Source organism: Dryas octopetala, chromosome 8 (genome assembly GCF_963921425.1).
Source record: "Dryas octopetala chromosome 8, drDryOcto1.1, whole genome shotgun sequence".
Lineage (NCBI taxonomy): Eukaryota > Viridiplantae > Streptophyta > Magnoliopsida > Rosales > Rosaceae > Dryas > Dryas octopetala.
In genome coordinates this window covers 19,832,359-19,855,380 of record NC_141373.1, presented here as the reverse complement: position 1 = coordinate 19,855,380, position 23,022 = coordinate 19,832,359, and the positions used below count along the sequence as shown (strand labels likewise).

The 23,022-nt window shown below is 35.9% G+C and overlaps 2 protein-coding genes and 1 long non-coding RNA gene across 3 annotated transcripts; 2 read left to right on the top strand and 1 right to left on the bottom strand.

Moving 5' to 3' along the window:
• Nucleotides 1-4,262: 4,262 nt before the first annotated feature.
• LOC147277861 (F-box/kelch-repeat protein At3g23880-like) lies at nucleotides 4,263-5,505 on the bottom strand. The gene has a single exon (XM_086255247.1). It carries the CDS (start codon nucleotides 5,413-5,415, stop codon nucleotides 4,288-4,290), a length of 1,128 nt encoding a protein of 375 aa, XP_086111373.1. The 5' UTR covers nucleotides 5,416-5,505; the 3' UTR covers nucleotides 4,263-4,287.
• A 12,006-nt stretch (nucleotides 5,506-17,511) lies between these two features.
• On the top strand, nucleotides 17,512-19,467 carry LOC147277860 (protein MANNAN SYNTHESIS-RELATED 1-like). Its single transcript, XM_086255424.1, has 4 exons — nucleotides 17,512-18,021; nucleotides 18,919-19,066; nucleotides 19,177-19,247; nucleotides 19,378-19,467. Exons 1-4 carry the CDS (start codon nucleotides 17,878-17,880, stop codon nucleotides 19,438-19,440), a joined length of 426 nt encoding a protein of 141 aa, XP_086111550.1. The 5' UTR covers nucleotides 17,512-17,877; the 3' UTR covers nucleotides 19,441-19,467.
• Nucleotides 19,468-20,867: 1,400 nt separating this feature from the next.
• LOC147277859 (uncharacterized) lies at nucleotides 20,868-22,344 on the top strand. Its single transcript, XR_015124041.1, has 3 exons — nucleotides 20,868-21,117; nucleotides 21,434-21,475; nucleotides 21,571-22,344. It is a non-coding gene; the product is annotated as an uncharacterized LOC147277859 (long non-coding RNA).
• Nucleotides 22,345-23,022: the final 678 nt, after the last annotated feature.

The following is a 23,022-nucleotide window of genomic DNA, read 5'->3' as shown; positions in this document are numbered from 1 at the left end:
AGTGAATAGCATAATTAGTTGAGCTCCACTATGATCGAAGTTCAAGTTACTTGCTTGCACATGCCACGTGTCACGTCCCATTTGTTCAAGGTGGTGAATTTACCATTTCACCCTCAACCTTCATCCACTTACCTTATAGGATTGTCAAGGTCAAATTAGTAATTCACACTTAATCAAACAACAATAAAATTACAACAATTAGGCACATGATGATGCTCGAAATTTCCAAGATACCACATTAGGCTTTTAGGTTGGAAATATTTCCTACTAAATGAACAAAAATCACTATGAACACTTTGGGAGGTTTTTCCTCAAAGGGGATGCTCAAGTTCAACTATGTTTTAATCATAGTTTTTCTAAGTGTAGAGAAATGGTCATAAGATAGTACCTGAAGATCTTTTTGAGTTTGGTATTTTGGATGTCCTTTTCATTATGTGTTAGAATAAAAATACTAACTCATAGAAGAGATTTTATCAAGAAATGAGGAACCTCAACTGATCACACAGTAACCTCATCATCAAGTTCTATCCCGAAGTTCGGATTAGATCCAGCTCCCTAACCAGAAGATGTGAAGTTCATGAGTTTATCTTTAAAGCTCTAAGCCAACTAACTTATCAGCATCAAAAACCTTGGGAAGAAGAGATCCATTCACGAGCCCAGAACCTTCATCAAATGTACCCCTCTTCCCCGATTTCTCACCACCAGCTCTCCACCACCTGCTTTTGATCAAGGAGCCTAAAAATCAACAGTCTCGTAGTTACGTCCCCGAAAAGGCTCTAATCACCCAGAATTACCAAAAATAGAAGTTCGTTAGAAGCGCGTTGAACGTGTACAAAGATCACCAGCCACATGACCGAAGCTTTTTTAGAATACAATGGTCATTGTATTTACTCATCAACAATTGAACCTACACAAAAATTTAAGAGCAAATTATCCGTAAGTACCTCAACTATACAATGATTTTCAACTTAGTACCTCAACTTTGAAAAATTGACAAAAAGTACCTCAATTTTCATTTTGTGTCAAAATAGTACCTTCGTTAGTTTTTCTGTCAAATAAACCGTTATCTGCTGACGTAACAGAGGTATCTTCATCTTTTTTCCTATATTTAAAAGATAATAATATTTTGAAAAGAGCAAATTACAATTTAGTACCTTAACTATATACTGACTTTCAACTTAGTACCCCAACTTTGAAAACCTGACAAAAAAGTACCTCAACTTTTATTTTGTGTAAAAATAGTATCTCCGTTAGTTTTTCTGTCAAATGAACCGTTATATGTTGACGTGGCGGGGGTATTTTCATCTTTTTCCTCACATTTAAAAGATAATAATATTTTAAAAAACTTTTGAATAAAAAAAATTCTTAAATAATTAAAACTTTTAAAAATTTAAAAACATTTTAGGGGATGGGTAGGGAGGGTCGAGGTTGGGGTTGGGGTGGGTCGGGGAGGGGAGGGGCTGTATGAGGGTGTCGGGGAGAGGTTGGGTGGGGGGTACGACGGGGTTGAGGGTTGGGGGGGGAGGGGTGCAACGGGAGTGGGGGTGGGGGAGAGAAGGTGGGTCGGGCAGGGAGAGGTAGGAGGATGGGTGGGGGCGGAGGGGATGGGTGGGAGCTGGGGTAGGGGGGAGAGGGTGGGTTGGGCAGAGAGAGGGGAGAAGATGGGTGAGGGAAGGCATGGTGGGGGCTGTGGCAAGGAGAGGGGCTGGCTAGGGGAAGGGGGTGCGATAGGGTTGGGGTTGGGGGGGGAGGGGGTGCGACGGGACTGGGGTGGGGGGAGAGGGTGGGTCGAGCAGGGAGAGGGGTTGGGGTGGGGGCTAGCTGGGTGGGGGATGGGAGGGGATGGGGACGGGGTTGGGGCTGAGGGGTGATGCTGCATGGGGCAAAGCTGGGGAAGGGGGAGGGGGAAAGGTTTTTATTTTATGAAATTTTTCAATTTTAATATTTTTAAGAAATTTGTTTATTAAAAAGTTTTTTAAAATATTATTATCTTTTAAATGTAGGAAAAAAGTCGAAAATACCTCTGCCACGTCAGCAGATAACGGTTCATTTGACAGAAAAACTAACGGAGATACTATTTTAACACAAAATAAAAGTTGATGTACTTTTTTGTCAGGTTTTCAAAGTTGGGGTACTAAGTTGAAAGTCAGTGTATAGTTAAAGTACTAAATTGTAATTTGCTCTTTTAAAAATATTATTATCTTTTAAATGGGGGGAAAAAAACGAAAATATCTCTGCCACGTCAACATATAACGGTTTATTTGATAAAAAAACTAATGAATGTACTATTTTGACACAAAATGAAAGTTGAGGTACTTTTTGTCAAGTTTTCAAAGTTGGGGTACTAAGTTGAAAGTCAGTGTATAGTTGAGGTACTTATGGATAATTTGCTCAAAATTTAATGTACACCAAACCATTTTGCAAAATACAACAAAGAACTTACATCTACTATTGAAAGACAAATTCACTAAAGCCTAAATTACCCATACAGAATTTACCTACATCAACAACTGAAGCCTAATTCATTGAAAACTACCAAAATTAGAGGAAACCAAAACAAAAACAATTGGTGTAGGTTCAAAAATGTTCAAGAGTTTTACAAACAACAAAAGCTCAAATACCCATTCAAGCAAATCATCAAACAGTCACTAAGGGGAAAAAAATAAATAAACATATGCTGAGAGAACTTAACATTGCACATATCCCAATGGAAGATGAGGCTTGTTAATCTGCAACTCAACATGCAGTTAGGCACCCTCTCCCAGTCTCCCTCCCTCCCAGCATGTGTGTGCTTGCGTGTAGTAAGGGATAAGTAACAAATATGACCAGTAAAGTCATCTTCAGTTTGATAAGTCTAGATAAAAGGGCCTATATATCCTAAATTAAGCAAGAATTTCAACCAAAAAAAAAAAAAACCAAACATATGCTGTGAGGACTGTATTTAACATGTTACATGTGTCATCATAACTACATTAAGCAAGAATTTCAAAAGTCTCAAGTCCGAAGACCATAATCATGTATTAAATTAAATAATCATATATACCTTCTGAACTGCAACTAATAGCAATACAATTAACAAACAGTAGTAAGGAGCGTGTGTATGCGAAGAGGGATCTGTTTGGTCAACATGCTACTATCACTAGGCAAAACATCGTTAAGATCCAAAAGATGACAGAACAGTGTTTCCAGTGAAATCACAAAACATACCTTGTCTATATTGATGTCAGAAAACTATTGAAACCAAACTACATCCTGCAAAATGGACAGCAATCAGTCTTCCCTTGGCACCCTTTAAAGAGAGAACTCCTAGGTAAGTGAAGGGTTCCCATTTGCATACCAAGAGTTTAGATAACATTCTATCTGTGATGCCAAGCAATACAACCATATCTCAATGAGGCAGATTCTTATAATAGAGTAATTTAAAAACAAAAAGGAAAACAAAAACTCATAGAGACAGTATCAGTATCAATAGTTTCCGCTTACAGATGATCAATACCCAACTGTGCACAAATTTGAAAGTCACATAATCAAGTTATTTTAAATCTACGATGATGAAATGAGATCCACAAATAGGAAAAACCTTGAATCATTGACCAAACAGAAATAAAAGATTGAAATTTAAACTAGTATATAAAACAAAAACAGAGAACCCAAAAGTTGATAAATGCAATATTATGTAATGAATAAAGTAGATACCCAATCATAGAAATATACACCAATATATAACACACATATATTCAAATAAAATTGATGCCATAAGGTCATACCCATGAAAATTTAACAGAGATGTTCTGTCAATCATGCTCTTTTAACCCTCATAACATGATGCTATGTAAACATGATATTCAGAACCCAATTACTTTTCTTAAATTAGATTCAAGTCACTAAATGCACAACCCCAAATTCATGTAAAGAAAAATCCAAAGAACCTATTTCAAAAGATTGAAAGTTTACAATTATGTGTTGATTTGGGATAAATGTTAAGTAGAATGCCAATTGCTAGGCATCTGTTACCGCAGAGAGTAACTCTTGCCAACTGTCTCAAACAAAGACACAATCTTGAAGACCCGATGAAATCAAACAGTGAATAAAGGGACGCCAAATTTCAAATAAAACTGGAACTTTAATCAAAAATACATACATAACCATGAAATAAACAGCAGGAATGATCCTACCAAACCTATTCACTAGCCAAATTAAAGTCACAATAGAAAAAAAATGTAATTGCAAGGCACCGTTGACAAAAGAAAGCATGTGTAAAAATATAATCCATATTGTTCCTGCTCCTTAGTAAGATATAGCATTGGCTTGGTCAAGTAAGACAAGGCTCTCTACAAAAGAATCCATGAAGAAGTAGTACTCATATCCATCAATTCCAAAGTCTTTAACTTCTTGGGACTTAGGGTCGACCGATTTCAGTATTCCGCCATCCACTTGAATCACTACTTCACCACTCTTTCTAAAACCAAATGGCTCTATACCAGATTCTTGCACACATAAACTGAATAATTTAGACCATGATTCTGCCACACCATACTCTGTCATCACCCACATATCAACAGTAGCTGGTTCAAAATAATCAAACAACGCAAGGAACTCCCCATATCTGAAAACATAGGGTGATGACATTCCTCTCACAGCTTCACACACGGGCACCTCGCCAAATGATTCATTGACCATATCAAAGGTGACAATGGAAACAAGTACATGGTCTTCGTCATCTGTCTCACAGCATCGAGCCCAATGCAGAGCACCATTGACAAAAGCATGTTTGTTGCCATAAGGCAAAAAGTCGGCAGGAATAGCAGCGGCACTGACACTCTTCCAGGATCCCCTGGCTAATGACCAAACCTCAACAGCCTCACATGGGTTTGATTGCCAAAAAATTGATCCCTTACTCACAATTCTCAAAACCATATAGTCATTGATGCTTGAATCATAGCAAAATGCATATCTTACACTGCTAGTTTTAGTGAGGGTAGGACTATTAGGAAGAATCACATACTTTCGAATAGATGGGTTCCAAATTACAATGAAATAACCATCTTCGTCGGAGTAAGCAGAAAGGCATACAAGCCCATTACAAGTTCCGACCACACGATGTTCCATGGATCTGTTGTTGTAAATTGGACATATAAGCTTGGTATACTCACCAAATGCAGGGTTGTCCCAACGCAATGAGTAAGGGGCAATTTTTGTATTTTCGGAAAAAGCCCTTAGTAGAAGGAGATGAACGCCCTCGTCGTTTTGATTGTTGGATGGGATCATGTGGTGGGTGTGAATGAAGGACGGGCTTCTGATCAAAGAGTTCCATAACTTGCACACTGCGCTGCATTTGATTACGAATTTGATGGGCAACTTAAGCAGAATTTCGCGTATGATTTCTTCAGGGAAGTAGCCTGACAATGCTTCCATTCCCCAATATTTTGCTCCAATTTTGGAGGTTTTATGAGAAAGTTTTCTCTTGTCTAGGGTTTGAAGGGGGACACTCGTAGTTGTACCAAGAGTGAGAGCGTCCATGGTATTGTTGGGTGCTTTCTGAATTCCAATTTGGGGAGATCGATTCAATGTAAAAAGAGATTATTCGAGTATTTTCCTAGTCCAAACCCAAAACTGTCTCCTAATCGGTTTCAAAATGCAGGTGACCCGTTACTTTAGTGGGGCGGATAAGGGTAATCCCAAGGAATAAAATTTCGAAGGAAATTTCGATAGAAATTTCGAAGAAAATTTTGAAGATTTTTAAATTTTGACAAAAATTAGACGAAAACGATGGAAATTGCTATCAAAATACGGAAATTTTGAATAAAACTTTACTATATGTTTATTTAACATATTATCTACTACATTGATAAAAAAATATTGAAAAAACCAAATTATATAGTAGGTTTCATGTGATATAAGATGAACATAATGCGCGCTGGAGACAAATACTGTTAAAAAATAGTTTACTAATTAATAATTACATAAATTTGATTTAACAAATACCTCAGAGCTTGTGTAATTTATTTTCCAGTTTTTCATAAATAAAAAGAACTTTTTAGAGTTTTGGATTGTTGTTGTTTGTGCTTGTTTGAAGTTGTTCCATTATTACTTTCATTGGAAATTTCAAGGACAAAATTCTTTGAAGGGAGATAGATTGTGAGACCCCTTTGAAGGGGGTAGATTGTGAGACCCCGTATTTTTTCAAGTTTTATTTTGAAAAATATTTTAAATATTTTAAAAATTTATTTGTGAAATAAAATATTTTAGGTTAATTTTATAATTTTTGTTTTAAATTAGTTTGACCCGTTTTTTCACTTTTTGAACTATTGTGCTTTTGACTTCGATCTGTGGTTTGTTGGAAAGGTCACGAAGACACGAATATGTGAGCGCAAACTGTGCATCAATCGGAGCTACGGTTTGAGAGATATGAACATTTGAAATGATAGACATTTTTGTAAATTTATAAACATAAATTTTAAAAATTCAAAATCAAATTTTGTATGTTAATTCTCTCTCCACAGTATCAATTCACACAACCCAATACCACTACCCAGTACCCACTCGGATGGCCTGATCTCTCTTTCTTTTTTTTCTTCTTTCTCCTTTTTCTTCTTCCTTTTGTTCATTTCCTCCATCAGTAACTTCATCCTCCTTTGCGCCGACCACAAGCCCACCCTCTCTCTCTCTCTCTCTCTCTCTCTCTCTCTCTCTCTCTCTCTCTCTCAGTATTCCATCCCCTCACTTGTGCCGACCACCAGCCCACCCTCACCTCTTTCTCCCTGCTCTCGCCTTCTGTCGTCGCCCCCTTCTGCCGAAACCCACCAAAACCCAGCCCCTCCTCTCTTCCTCCACATCTTCAGCTCCTCCCAAATCCTAACCTCCCCAAAACCTAGAAATCCCACCCAACCGAAAACTTGATGAAATTTTGAGAATTTCGGCGAAATCATCGAAATCCAGACGAAATTTTGTTGGTTTAGTGTTAAAATTTTCATACCTCAAAAAATCGAAAATTTCGTCGAAATTTCGCCGAAATTTTCGAAATTTAAATCTTTGGGTAATACCTATTATACTATGGGGTGGGTTACGTGGGTATAAGTTTGACAAATTTTTCACAGAATGGGTTTGGTTTTGTGGGTATCTGCCCGCTGGGTCAAATGGTCATCCCTAATCGGAGGCTTCGGGCTTGTCGAAGGTCTGAAGGTGATAGACCCACCTCCAATATAAATTTGGCAACCCACCTCTCTTTCCCAAGAGAACCCTCAGAATGGCTAGAGAGGGAAACAATACTCTCTTTTAGAGAGAGAGAAAAGATAAGTTTTTTTGGTGTGCTTGGTGGGTTGGTTACCTTGGTGGGTTTTTGAGTATTTGGGTATGAGCCATTTACAGGCTGGTCCAATTTTACCACTTATCTTAGACTAATGTCTTAATGTTTTTTAATTTTTTACTAAGGTTCAAAAATATTATCCAGATATTTTTAATTATAAAAATATCTAATATTATCCTAAAATTAATAATATTTAAATCTGAATATTATCCTAGTTTTATATTATCTTAATATTATAATATTAACATATTATCATATTCTAATATTCTAATATTATCTTAAAATTAATTGTGGGATTTAAATTATATTAATCTAATAAAAATGTATAAGCCCAAAAAATATAAAATAATCAAATAAGGAAAAAAATTATTTATGGGTACATTTCAATTGTATAATCGATCGATGGTTTGTCGACGTTTATGATATAGTTTAGCGCCTAACGCCTCCATAAAGCTCATTCTATACCCTAAGAGGGGATGAGGTGAAAAGATGAGGATTTACTCTTAAAACTCGAGAAAGGAAGCAGCATGACCAAGCGATCAGTAGCGAAAACCGAGCGTTCAGATCAGGTATGCATGTTCACTGATGCGCACCTAATCAAATATATATACGTACATATATACCAACTCAGGTATTGGTACAATTGAAATGTACCTATGTATACTTTTTTTTACTTGTTTGATTATTTTCGATTTTGTGGGTTAATGTATTTTTTTATATTTGTATAATTTAAATAGATATTATCTTTTATTATTTTAAATTATAAAACATAAAAACAAGATAATCTTGAATGTTTTAATTAAAAAATGTAAAAATTAAAAAAGTCCTAATGGATATTATCTTTCATAAATTAATTCATATTAATTATCTTAATTTTAAGAGATAAAATGAGTCAAAATTTTTAAAAAGTCTATTTTTTGGACCTTAGTCTAAAAAATTGGATTTAAATATAAATCTAAATTTCTATATGGTTTTATTCCGAATGACCCTTTAAAATTAGACCTAATTATAATTAACTGTTTGGGAAGAGCATTTGGGGCTTGAGGGATTGTGAGAGAGAGGAAATGGGTAGGGCCCATAGGGGGAAGATTGAGATCAACAATTCAACAGGATTGAGAATGCTAATAGCAGACAAGTCACATTCTCAAATAGATGTGCTGGGTTGCTCAAGAAGGCTCAAGAATTGGCTATTCTTTTTTTTTTTTTTTTTTTGCTGTTTTTATCGTCTCTAATATTGGAAAGCTTTTTGACTTTTCTAGTTCTAGGTATGTATCTCGATTTTTCTACTTTTTTTTAGGTAGAAATTTTTGGAGTACTGTAAGATATATATTAATTATAATTTTGTTTAAAAAATATTAATTTTTTTAAAGGATAAAACGGATCGTGTCGTGTTCACCCCTTTATAATCGGATCATGTTCATGTTGGTGTTTTTATCACCCGTTAAACTTAACGGGTCGTGTCGTGTTTGACCCGAACCCGTAAAACACGACCTATTTGCCAGGTCTAACAAATAAGGTTTTTTTATATGTTACCTACCTGAACTTTGGGTCAATTTCATTTCACCACCCACCTAAAAAAAAATTGTATTAATTTACCACCTGAATTAAAAAATTGTTGCAATGTACTATCTTTGACTCATTTTGTCTAACGTTTTGTTAAAAATAAAGGTATTTTGGTCTTTTTCAAGTTCTTGTTTTAGAAAAAAAAAATAATAATATTTTTTTTTTTTTTACACTTTCCCCGCTTTGACACAATGAAAAACTAACTCAAAAAAACCAAAACACTCTTATTTTCAACAAAAGTTTAGACAAAATGAGTCAGAGGTGGTAAGTTGCAACAAATTTATAATTCATATGGTAATCTGGCACAATTTGCTTTAGGTGGTGAAATGAAATTGACCCCAAAGTTCAGTGGGTAAAGTGTAATAAAGCCTACAAGTAATTAATCCTAAAACAAATTAAGTTTATAAAGTCACATCTATAATTTAATTCTTTGCATTTTAATAGTAAATTAGTAACAATAACGAACCATAACATTTAGTATCAAAGATTCTCAGTACCCATAAATTCGACACTATTATGAAGCTTAGCAAACAACAACTCAATTAATAGGGTCGTCCCTGACATTTGGGTGGCCCTGTTAAAAAAAATAAAAAAATATAGGCCTTTTTTTCGAAATTATTATGTTAATATGTAATTTACTCTCAACTGATTATTATAAGGGTGCTTTAAATTACACCCCAAAATAAAAAAGATTAGGGCAAATTACACAAAAGTACCTCAACTAACCACCCTTGTTCACTTGAGTACCCCAATAAAAAAAAGTTGCTCAGAGGTACCTTAACTACTGATTTTGCACACACAGGTACCTCCGTCAACTTTTCCGTCTAAAAACCGTTAACTGCTTACGTGGTGCGCTGACATGGTTTTAAAAAAATGCCACGTGGATAAAAAAATAATAAAAAATAAAATAATTATTTAAAAAGACTAAAAAAATTAAAAACTCAAAAAAACAAAAAAACAAAAAAATAAAGAAAAAAAATGGAGTTGCAGGCTAGCTTACAGCCTCCCTCCGCCTCCCACCCCTCCCTCCGAGACCCACCCAACCCAGCCACCCACCCCTCCGACCCCAGCCACCTTGCCGCCTACCCCAGCCACCACGCCGCCGACCCACCCCCTCTCTCTTCATCTCTCCCTCCATTCCTCTTTTTCTCTCTCTTCCTCTGTCAATTTCTCTCTCTTCCTCTCTACTTTCTGCCCATCCCCTCCCCACCCCATTGCTGCACCCCCTCATCAACGCCTTGTGCTTCCGCGAATTGCTCAACGGCGACCGGAGAGAGTCGGAACTAGCTGGTGAGAATTGAAGGTGTGTGAAAATCTCAAAGATTCGGATCTGGAGCAAAATGGGTCGTTGATTTGAGGCTTTCGGGTCGGAATGGAAATGGGTCCTGCGTAAGGGATGGATTTTTCGTAGAAAAGAACGGTGTCAATGGGTGAATACCCATTTGGGTCTGTGGAGAATTCGAAGAAGTCTGATGGGTCAGAAGGAGAGGTTGGGTTTTGTTGTTGGTCAGTGTCATTGTGAAGTGGGAGATCACAAAGAGAAAGTGCATCTTCTTGATCTTCTTCTGGGTTTTCTTGGCAAGGCGAGGCTGGGGCTGGGGCTTGGTGAGGGGGCTTGGCTGGGCGGGGAGGGGAGGAGAGGGGCGGGGCTAGATTCAGTTCTCGGACTTCAATCTGGTCCTTTCGATTTGCAGCCATGGTTGGAGGTGTTTGCAGAATAAGAAGAAGAAGAGGGAGGAGGGCTCGATGCTGGTTGGGTGGCCGACGCGATCTACAGTGAAGGTGGTAGGGAAGGGAAAGGGAGGGGTGGAGCTGGTGGCCGTAGAGGGGGAAGGAGGGAGGTGGGTGGGTTGGGTGGCCGACAGGGGGAGACGGAGGGAGGAAGGATCGGGGATACAGGTTGCTGGATTCTTCTCAGCTCTTTTTTTTTATTAATTTAATTATTGGGTTTTTTATTTTTTTTAGTTTTCTTAATCATTATTTCAGTTTTTTTAAGTTTATTTAATTTTTTATTATTTTTTTATCCACATGGCATTTTTTTAAAACCATGTCAGCGCGCCACGTAGCCAGTTAACGGTTTTCAGACGGAAAAGTTGACGGAGGTGGGGTGTGCAAAATCAGTAATTGAGGTACCTACGAGCAACTTTTTTTAATTGGGGTACTCAAGCAATATAGGGTGGTTAGTTTAGGTACTTTTGTGTAATTTGCCCAAAAGATTATTAAGCCTAAACCCAACTAGAACAAGACTTAAACTCCAAGCCAAATGTAAAAAAGCTCGCTACTGTTCACCCATTACGGTTCATGCAATGATGTTTACCGTCACTATTCACGTGCACGGTTCATATGTCACTGTTCACGTGTGTACTGTTCATCGCGCGCACTGTTTACTGCGTAATTTTCTTCTTAAATGCTTCAAACAACATCAAGAAGCATCACATATATTTGCATGCAACAATAAATTAAAAAAAAAAAACACTTAAACGATATTAAAAAACATCATATCCATCTACATATGCAAGCAAGCATGGACAGAAAAATCCATATCCTCCACGGGATATCCAAGTAAAGCTCCAACTAAGTCACTGACCAGTAATATAATTAGTCTAGCGTAACTTCACAAACTAACAAGAAAATAACATATTAACATATCAAGGGAGCCTTTATATACCAACAGAACAAGCACAAATAGACGAAATTCCTATAGACACTAAAAGGAGCCTAGAAGGGAGCTTTTGTACAATAGTAGAACAAAAAATACAAAGGAGCGAATTTGCACAAACTCGTGTGTAGTAGAAATAGAAGAAAGAGGGGGAGATATTCACGGGAAGAGCATTAAAGTTTTAATAAATTACTCCTAAGTCCAGTTTTTAAAAGATTTTTATGTTGAAATCCAGTCAAATAAAATATTAACTCAAGGACAATCTATTATTTTCTACTACTCTCTCTCTCTCATCGCTCTCTCCTTCTCTCTAGAAAGAGTACTCCTTTCATCTAATTCTAAGCCACAAAAAACCCCAACCCGTATAAGCTCTCACTTTTGGATTCAATTTTTCCAATTACAGAATTTCATCGTTTTCGAGTGATTGAAGGAGAGGATTTCATGCTGTGGGAGCTGAGAATTTCATCCATATATTAGGCGAATTTTAATTATATGGGGGGGAACTTCAGTGATTTGAGTAACAGCGACAAATCCACTGCTTTCAGTGACTCTAATAGTGACAGATCCGGAGAGTTCCAAATGGAGTCGTCTCAAAGTCGGAGGTTTCTGATTGCTTGCACCTCGGAGAACTCCGACGATCTGATTTGTCAACTCGTCACCATCCTCGAGTCCGATTCAATTGACATGGACATTAGACTCCTCGCCAAGAACAAGTGGGAGAATCGCCTCAAAATGGCCAAATCCAGCGTGATTAAGCCGTTGATTTCTCAAAATCGCCACACCATATACGAGGAAGGCAAGCCATACAAGTATAATTCTTTTGAAAAAAGGCATTTCCTCCTTTAGTTTTCTGAGTGTCCAAAACTTTAGCGAATCAAATTTTAGTACCTCAATTATACCATATTTTTCAAGTTAATACTTCAATTTTAAAAAGTTGTAAATTGATACCTGAACTTTTATTTTTTGGCAATTTCATACCTTATTACACGTTTCGTCAAAATAATTGTTAATTGCTGACGTGGCCATTATTAAGTGTTTGATCCGGCCTTTTTTAAACAGTGGTTTTATTCTCACTCCCTGTTTTATTTTTTCACCCATATTTTAATGAAAAATATAATGATAAATTTATCCGTTTGTAAAATGACCTCTAAGGACTTGACTATAAAAAAAGAAATCAATCTACTCTACCCACTCCTACTTACTCATCCACCTCTTTACAACAACCTAAAATTCGTAAACCCTGAAACCTTTTTATCTTCTTTTTCATATCATTATTCCTTTATTTATACTGTTTTTGGATGATGGACAATCAAATTGACGTCGAAGAGAATTCACCTAGTGAAAAGGTAAGCAAAACAATTCTTTGTGTGAGATGCTTTCAATTCTTTTTTTTTAGTAGGACCTCATTTTCAATCCAATCTTGATGAGGAATAGATCAGACTTGATCTTATTTAGCACATCTTGGTAATGATTGCCTGGATATGCGAGCCTGGACATGTAAAATAAATAATATTTATTTCATTTAATTTTTTTTATTATTAATAGGCATGAGAAAAATTAAGAAAAGGGAGTACCGTATTAGTAAAGACAAAGTTTTATCCTTTGTCAAGAGAGGACAAAAATTGGATCCCTCGCCACATCATTTGCAAGTAGTTTACAAACATAAAAGAAAAACTATAATAAGGAATATCAAAGGGTGAAAAAGTAATATGTAATTAGCTCTAATTTTTTCGTGTATATTTTGGCCAAAAATAAATAAATTTCGTGTATATACTATCTATAATGACAATAATGCATATTACTTGATGCTCATAGTGAACTAGGCATGTCAGCATCTTGGGGTAACCTTGGAGAACACGAGATATTTGATCAATGATGTCATATATAATTGGAGAGATTTTGGACGAAAGAAATTAAGAAAAAAAATGGGTGAGTGGAAAGAGTGTTTATTGAGTGGGTGTTTCAATTGGTATATCAAATGATATTATATGAATAATGAGGGGTGTGCATAGTGTTTTAATATTTTTTTTCTCACATTTAATGAGGGATATAAAAATAAAGTGAGTGAAAAAATAAGACAAGGGGTGAGAATATAAGCACTCTTTTTAAAAGGCACGTGTGCAAAAAAAAAAAAACTTTTCAAATTACCCATCTAAACTTGGACCCGTTTTTTCACTTCACCACCTAATAAATTTTTTTTGACTCGATGTGGCACCTCAATTTTAAAAAAATTTTAATGTGAGACCTCCATCCAATTTCGTCACATTTTCCGTTTAAAAATGAGAGTATTTTGGTTTTTCTATGTTAATTTATTGTTCATCATCTTCAATCTCAAGCCTCATGTATTCTAGTTTTTATCTCAACTTCACCCCTACTTTTGACTGATCAAATCTCCACAAAAATCAGCAATCCTATACTCATTTTGAAGCTATGAATCTTCTCTTTACAATCATATAAAAATAATTCAAAAAGGACTATAAAACTCGAGATAATTGGTCACAAAGTAGACTACCCGAAACTGCCAAATTTTTCAAAAAAATTGTAGATTTAATTTCCAAATTTCACCCAACTTCAATTTCCTTCAAAGTCACCATCCCAAATTAGTTTCTTAGATTACTAGAAAATGTGTATAGCTTTCAAATCAATCATTCACCTCAAACCAACCTACAAATCAAAATCTTTATCAAGAACATAAACCCCAAAACTATGAAATCAAAATCAAAATGAGGCTTTTTATGTTCTTTATTTCTAAGTTGGTTTGAGGTTGGATGATTGATTTGAAAGCTATACACATGTTCTAGTAGCCTACGAAACTAACTTTGGGTGATGATCAATTTCAAGGAAATTGAATTTCGATGAAATTTGAAAAATCTACAATTTTGTTGGATTATTTTTATGTGGCAGTGTCGAGTAGCCTAAGATTGTTGAGTATAAGATGAGTATATTCAAAATCAATTTGGTTAAGATGATTCTTGTTCAGTTTAAACTCGGAGTTAATTTTATACGGATGATTAAAATGAGTATAAGATTGTTGATTTTGGTGGAGATTTGATGGGTCAAAAGTAGAGGTAAATTTGAGATAAAAAATGGAAAACCTGGGGCTTGAGGTTGAAGATGATGAATAGTAAATTAACATAGAAAGACCAAACCCTCATTTTAAACGCAAAATGTGACGGAATTGGACGAAGGTCTCACATTGAAATTTTTTTAAAATTAAGGTGCCACATCGAGTTAAAAAATTTATTAGATGATGAAGTGAATAACGGGTCAAAGTTCAGGTGGATTACATGATAAAAAGCCAAAAAAAAACTCAACACGTAACCCCTCCTCCTTCTCCACCCTCACCAGCGGGCCGTCTGGGTTCCTGCGACATCTCTTCGCAGATCCAATGACCCCACTCTCTGGGTCCAAAAGTGTGATGCAATCTTTGGGAAGTTTAAATGCCCTTTTGCCCTTCAATGTTCTAACATCAATTTTTTGTTCATCAGTTTTATGATATTTTCCAACTTTTTCCATCAAAAGTTCAGGTTGGGGTGTTCTCAATCTCTGCTACAATGCCACCAAAAGCCCTTGAAATCACAAGGAAGTTAATGAACAAACCTGTGAGGATATTGGTAAAGCATGATGAGCTTACCCTTAAGGGAATCAAGCAATATTATGTCAATGTTCATAAGAATGGAAGCTTAGCCATCACCCAAAGTCTTTTTTGTTAATACAAGGCACAAACTAGGTCCATTTTGGGATGTTCAAAGTGTAATCTTTGGGTCTAGCACCGATTAAAACTTATGGGCTCTTGATTTGAGCTTATCCTTAAGGGAATCAAGCAATATTATGTCAATGTTCATAAGAATGGAAGCTTAGCCATCACCCAAAGTCTTTTTTGTTAATACAAGGCACAAACTAGGTCCATTTTGGGATGTTCAAAGTGTAATCTTTGGGTCTAGCACCGATTAAAACTTATGGGCTCTTGATTTCGTTTGTTTGAATGGGTTTGTATGTGTTTCATTTGGAAAAAAGAAAAAAGAGAATGGGAATTTGAATATATGTCGCAAGTGGGAGAGAGAAAGAGAGAGAGAGAGAGAGAGAGAGAGAGAGAGAGAGAGAGAGAGAGAGAGAGAGAGAGAGCCCGCTGGACTGGCGAAGAGAAGTTGCCGGAATGTAGACTGTCTGCAAGTGAGGGTAGAGAGGGTGGGGATGGAGGAAGGGTTACGAGTTTGTTTATTTTTTTTTCCTTTTTAATGATATTATTTTTATGGGCTAATTACATTTAAATACCTCAATTATACCCAACTTATACAATTTCAAAAAGTTGCATAAGAGTACATCAACTTCAATATCTCGTCAATTGACTACCTCTGTTACTCTAGCCATTAAAAATATGTTAACTGCTGACGTGGCGTTGGAGTGGCGCATTGACTTGGCTTTTAAAAATAGCTACATGGACAAAAATTAATAAAAAAATCAATAAAACTTTTAAAAAAAGATGAATTGAATAAAAATAAATAAAATCAATAAAACTTCTCCACCTCTGATACCTCCACCAGCCGTCACCTCCACCATGCCGACCCATCATTCCCCCCACCACCCAGCCGCGCCCCTCTCCTCTCTCTGCTTCACTTTCTCTCTCATCTCTCTCTGCCTCTCCTCTCTTTCTCTCTGCCACCCCAACAGCTCCCCCCACCCCATCCGTGTCACAGTTCCAACCCCTCGGGGGAGGAGGTTTTGTTTCACTCTCTCCCTTTTTCTCACTCCTTCTCTTTCACTCACTCTCTCTCTCACTCTCTCTCTCTCTCTCTCTCTCTCTCTCTCTCTCCCTCTCTCACTCATTCCAGCAATTCTCACTCATTCCTCCTGTAACGACCCGACCCAAATTTCACTAGAAATTTGAGTGTTTATTTCACTTTGGTTTTAAAAGGCTTTAAAGAAGTTGGGTTGTACGACCTCGGAAATTTTACTAAATTATTTTGGAAGTTTTTGAGAATGCAATCGACGTTTTCACCGAAATTGATTTAAAATTATTTAAAGTTTATCGGGTTTAAAATGTTTTGTTTTAAATTGTGAGAACCCGTATTTTTTCAAGTTTTATTTTGAAAAGTATTTTAAAGATTTTGGGAATTGATTTGAGAAATAAAAGGTTTTGGGTTAATTTTAAAATTTTGTTTTAAAATTAGTTTGACAAAAAGATTGACTTTGTGGTTTATTGGGTCTTTGACTTTGAGTTTGGGCTTATTGGAAAGGTCTCGAATTCACGAACGCATAGGCGTGAACGGTCGTTAATCGGAGTTGCGGTTTGAGTTTTACGGACAATTAAAGTGTAGGGGCAAATTTGTCTTTTCACACCCTAAGGATTTTTTCTAAAAGGGCCCAAATCAGAATTTATTCTGATTCTCTCTCACTCACGAACAAACCCAGACCTCCCTATTTTTTCTCTTTTCTCTCTTCTCTGTTCTCTTTCCTCGACTCTCTTTGCACTAGCTGTCTCTCGGTTTCTCAGTCTGGCGGTGCTCGCCAGCGAACCCGGCCAAGCCGAGACCACCGATGTAACACCGTGAATTTTCGACTTATATTAATTTTGTTACTTAAGCTCTTAACCTTGTTCTTAAGGTTTGTTTAAATGAATTAAAGTTTTCCTTGATTTTGTTTTAACTAACATAGACCTTTGGTCGTAGATTTGGAGTTAGTTGTGTGAAAGTGAATTCTTGAAAAAGGAAATTTAGGAGTTTGGTAATTATTTTATTTATTTTCATTTTTCTAAATTAAAAAATGAGAGGAGGAATTTTCATAATTTTTCTGGAAGTGATTTGACAATTTTAAGGCTATAGGAAATTAGTCTTCATCACACTACTACAATTGTATAAATAGACAACAGTCAATAGACAACGGTTCTTATTTTGTCCGTTATCTTAATTTAATACACAACGGATTTTAATAAACTGTTATATGAAGGTATCATATCCAATGCTATTTGGTCGGATGAATTTTCTTAAATTATTAAACACAATAGTTTTAAGTAAAACCGTTGTGTTGGACAAGTTACAGAAAAATAAAAAAATTTGCGGGTCTTTGTATTTGACAAAATACACGCCCGCGTTAATGAAAAAAACCATCGCGCCTTTAACCCCTCAGACAGAACACAGACCTCCTCCTCCTCGTGCCCTCAAACCCAGACTTGCTTCTTCCCAAAACCCAGACCTCCCGCACTCTCACTTTGCTCACTCTTTCTCTTTCTCTCTTCTGATTATGGCCATCACCCATCACCGTCCCTCACCACCATTGTGTCGCCCTTTCACCACCATGTACGCACTCGTCTTCTCATCACCGTCGCCATGGCTGCACACATCTTCTTATCATGTCGACTCTCAGTCGTTTATGCCTTCTGAAATCACTGGATTTATGCTATCCTCCAACCAAATCACACAAAGATTTGGGAAAGCTTGAAACCCTAACCCTAATCTGGACCATTGACTTCGCTGAGCTCACACTGGGCTTTCAGGTGCTTTTTCCCTCACTTTACTCTTTTGTTTTTCCTCTGTGCTAGGGTTCTCACATGAAGTTCTTGATTATTTCCTCTACGTTGCTGAATTTGTGTTTTGTTATCTTTTTTTTTTTCTTTTTTTTGTAATTTTTTTGTGGGTTTACTTTGGAGGGATTTGAGGTTAGATTCGTCTGTTTTTTGAGGTTGATTCCTTTCATGTCATCTCTTTTTAAAATTTTCTTGCTTGGTTTAATCTCATGAACTAGGATTTTTAATAGGAATTTTTGTTCTTAATTATTATTAATTTTGTTCATTAACTGTTCTTAATTTGTATGATTTTTCTCTGTCATTTTGTAGAATAACAACATAAATGTCATTGTGTAATATGTGTAATATCGATCTCTCTGTCTCGGTCTCTGTTTCAGTTGATTTGTATTCCTTTATGGGTTTTGATTGATTTGTTGTAATTGAAGTTGAATCATAGCAATACCCATCTTTCCGGGTTACTATAGATTTAGCCACTTTCTGAAATGTTTAACTGTGTCATTCCCCATCCTTTGCTTGTCGGAATTAGAGAGGCAAAATGGATTCAGAATTTTAGTTCTCCAAGAGTTGAAGAAAGATTTCTGGTCAACTAAGTCATATAGTTATGATGAACTCTATGTTGAGTTAATTATTGAATTCAAGACTCTTTTGTTATCCTTTCCCTCTTGAATTCAATAGTTATAATTTCTCTTTAGGGGTATTCATCAGTCATCACTCTAAAAGAGTTGTATAGAGTTCTAGTGGAGCTCATGTATAAATTTAAATAAATTTAGATCATGTATAAATTTAGATGAAGTTGACATTGTTTATTTACAATGAATAAATTTGAGCATTTATTTACAGGGCTTCCTTCTCTTTTGCTTTATGTAGGAGAAATTTCCAGGAGGGGGAGGAAGAGATACCTTAGAAAATGCCAAGATTTCAAAGGAGGGCCTTGTTACCTCTGCTAAGAAGAATGGTGGGCCTTGGGAAAATGGTGGCGAAGAGTTAAAACCATGTTGGTCTAAGCCAGCTTTGGGTAAGATTGCTTTACATTTTGAAGTGACTGATAGTTTCATGTATTGTTTATCACAGTCCTGTGTTGCCTAATTCCTTTCTGTAAATTCTTACATGTTACCTGGTTGGCAGATGATGTTGACCAGACGGAGGGGTTTGTCCTTTTCTCATTAACAAATGGCCCTGAATACCATGTTTCACAGGTATTTAAATTAAAAGTCCATTTAGTTGATGGAGTTATTTGGCTTTTATTTTTCTGGGTCCTCTAAACTGGAACTTAATCTTCCTGAATATAGTCTAATTTTTTTTTTCCCTAAATTGCAACAAATTCAGTCATTTCATCCTTTTGTCCATTGGTGGATCAAATGGTTGTTAAATATGATAGGAAATGTGTAGTGCTACTCTATGGATGTTGCATATCTTGTTTATATTTTCATAAAGATTTTCTGTTGTACTTTTTTCAATTAGCCACTGATATTTTAAACCAATTCCTTATCCTCTCAGTAATCCATTCCTTGGTATTCTGTAGATTGCTGCAGTTGTAGTGGCAAGGTATCTAGGAGCAACTCTTGTACTTCCTGACATTCACTACAAGAAATATTGGCTATAGTGATGAAAATTTTAGTGATGAATGTAAAATTCATCACTAAAGAAGTAGATTTAGTGACCAATAATATTGGTTAATCACTAAAAGGTTTGGCTCTAAGGAAATTCATTTTGCCCCTTAAATTTTAATTAATTGTGACCAAATATTTGACTTTAAGTGACCTATTTTTAATTTGGTCACTAAAGTGCATAAAAAATGCTTGGTCACTATTTGTGCATTGTGTTGTGTCTAATCTGTTTTTTCTTTTTATGCCTGTGCTTGAGGACTCCAACACAACGACGATGATGGTCGACGAGGTCTACGAGTTCTCGGCGCTGTGCTTCTTCGACTTCATGAAGGACGAGAACGACGACAAGCACAAGGCCGAGCTCTGGTTTGACTCCGCTCTCGCACATGCCCTTCACGTACGTTCCCTATCTATCCCTCTTCTAACTTCTCTCTGTGTTTTTTATTGTGATTGAATTTCTTCAATTCATTTGCCTAGTGGTTCTTCTCTGTTAGGGTTTCTCTCATTTCTATCTTTCTTGCATTGAATTTGGTCTCGATTTTAGGGTTCTTGGTTTTTCTTCTTTGAATTCCGTTACCTCTCTTGGAAGTTTAGGGTTTAAATGTTCATTTCTACGGTGAATTTTGTTCCAATTGAAGCAATTGGTGTCTCGATGCTTGCTCTGTTTTGTGGTGTTTGCTTGGTGAGAAAATTATTTTGGTTGTCTTTGGATGCTAAGAGTTCAGGGCCGGACTAGAAAAGAAAATTCAGTTTATTTATTTTTTGTTAGTGATTTCGTTTGCACAAATGAAAAACTAGACTAATCAAGGGGTTCCAAATTCTTGAAAGCAAGATTTTTTTTTTTTTTACTTATGTTTTTGGTTAATCTATTTTCAGAAATTAAACAGGAGTTATGGGTTAATAAAATTATGAGTAAGGTGACAATTACTAAGAGTCTGATAGACATAAGAATTTTTGGGAGTCCTCTGTTGCTATTGTGCAGAAAAATAAAATCATCTTAGTACCAAGACGATCATAATTAGGAAAAAAAGAAATTAAGATTTTTGGTTATCTCTTTTTCCTAACTTCCCAAATTTTCTAGGCAATTTAAGAGTTCCATGTATAGGTTTTTTAGGTATGTAATTGACTGAAATTGTCTTTGGGATTCTCATTTTAGTTATGCTTTAATCTCTTGTTCTACGTTTTTCAATTAAAGTGAATTTCATGTGTGCTTGAATCAATAAGAACAGATACAAGATTTGGATTATTTTTGGACTCATTAGTTGCTGCAGTCTTCATGCCTATAGGATTCTTTGGTGGTGTCAAATTATGCAATGAATTATGTTAGGGATCTGCAAGAAGTGAGTGGTCAAGGCAATGCCACTGGTTGTAGGCTCAAGGTAGCAGGTGTTGCAAGCATTACACTACTTATGATGTTGATAATTGGAAAGGTGTTGATTGATTGCACTTTGATACAAAGGTATGTACACTGACAATTTCAAAGAAATATTTCATTTCAAATACTACTTTTTCACCAATAAAATGTATGAGCGGCAAATATTTTCATGGTAATTTATTATTGTGTCTTACAGTGACATCTTGATTCAATGAGACAAATCAATACTACCTCATTATGTTTACAGTTCAATGTTAAACTATACCAGCATTGCATTGTCCGTATGTCCCTTCCAACATTGATACACCTATTCCTTATATTGTTTGCATTAAATCCAAAGAAGGTGAAATGACTCATAATCCTCAGTTCCCTACCTGTAATTTCTGTATGCCTTTTGCAGACTACAATGACTTGATGGAGCTCACTGAGGAAATGTTGAGTGGTAAATCAATACTACTTCATTACTAGCTTATTCCTTATATTGTTTTTCATTTAATCAAAGGAAGGTGAAATGACTGAGTACAATGACTTATGCAGACTACAATGAGTAGATGGAGCTCACTGAGGAGATGTTGAGTGGTAAGGCATCATTGATGCATGTCTCCAACATGTGCTCGTAGGAAGTTTGCTAACTTGAATGAGTTATAGATATCCAACTGTAACATTAATGATTATGGAGTTTCTTCTTTGAAAGGTATTCCATAGTTTTTCTAGTTGTCAATGCATCAATAGTTTTCTGCTTCTCTCAATTTCTGTTTTTCTTATTTGCGTGTGTACACACACACACATTCAAACACAATCATAGACTCTTTATATATGCAATTAGAAGAGTAGGATGGTGACACTACTTACACACTGGCTATGATAGAGAGAGAATCCAACTTTGATGCACTACCATCTTAGCTCAAGCTGTAAAGGAGCAACAACTGCTGATGCTCCTATTTTTAGGAGTATTTCTTATTATTATTATTATTATAGTTGACAGTACTAAGAGAAAATAAAAGGAAAAAGCCTATAAACAGGAATTTTTCTAAGGGAGAGCAAGGAAAATCCAGCATCCTATTTGACATTATCATACTGTTTTCTTTAGGGTATCAATTTGCTGGATCATTTACGTTTATCCCTCATAATGTTTGTTTATCTTTACCTTTCTAAGACTCAGTTGCTCGACTTTCATTTGTGCATGGCAGGCTTGAACAAGCTTAATATGCTGAATTTAGAGGATGCAATGTTACTGCTACATGTCTGGAATCTATTTCATGTGTTCTTTCTCTTTTATGTTTTTTGCTTTCTAATGATTCTGTTAATAGCATTGATAATAATTTTTAAGACTCAGACCCCGGGTGTTGATGTTGCTGCTGTGAAGGTTTGCATTTTGGGTTGAATTTTATTTTTAATTAGTACTCCATTTCTGCCTTGTTTCAGTGGAAGCGGAGGAAGGACAACACTTATACCCAAGAAGCTAGATATCAATGAAGTCCGGGCTAAATGGGCAAACTTTGTGGGGTAGTATATGTAGACTAATGTTGGATTATTGCATATATGACACCTTTTTGACTTGATTTTGTAGGCCATGTGTTTAGTTAGATTAGCTTGGAGTATATATATGATTGATTACTTTGTTAGATTAGCTTGGGGATATTAATGATTGATAGGCTAGCTTTGCTGGATAGTACTTTTGATATATGGCAGCAATTTGGTAGATTAGATTGATGCTTGATATTTTGGAAAGGCATATATGGAGGGTTTTTGTGTATGGCATGGTTGGTTTTGTAAATGGAATTGGGTTAAGGCATATATACAATTACTATCTTGAAATATCTTATATTATTTAGTATTTTATAAATTCCAATTCTTTATTATTGTGAATGGTATTTTGTAAATGTATAATTTATTAGGAATGTTAATTATGATGGGAATCAATTTGGAACAATGGTTGTACCAAAACAGTCTATCTCATCAGATTGTGCATTTTTGTTTATAATTGCA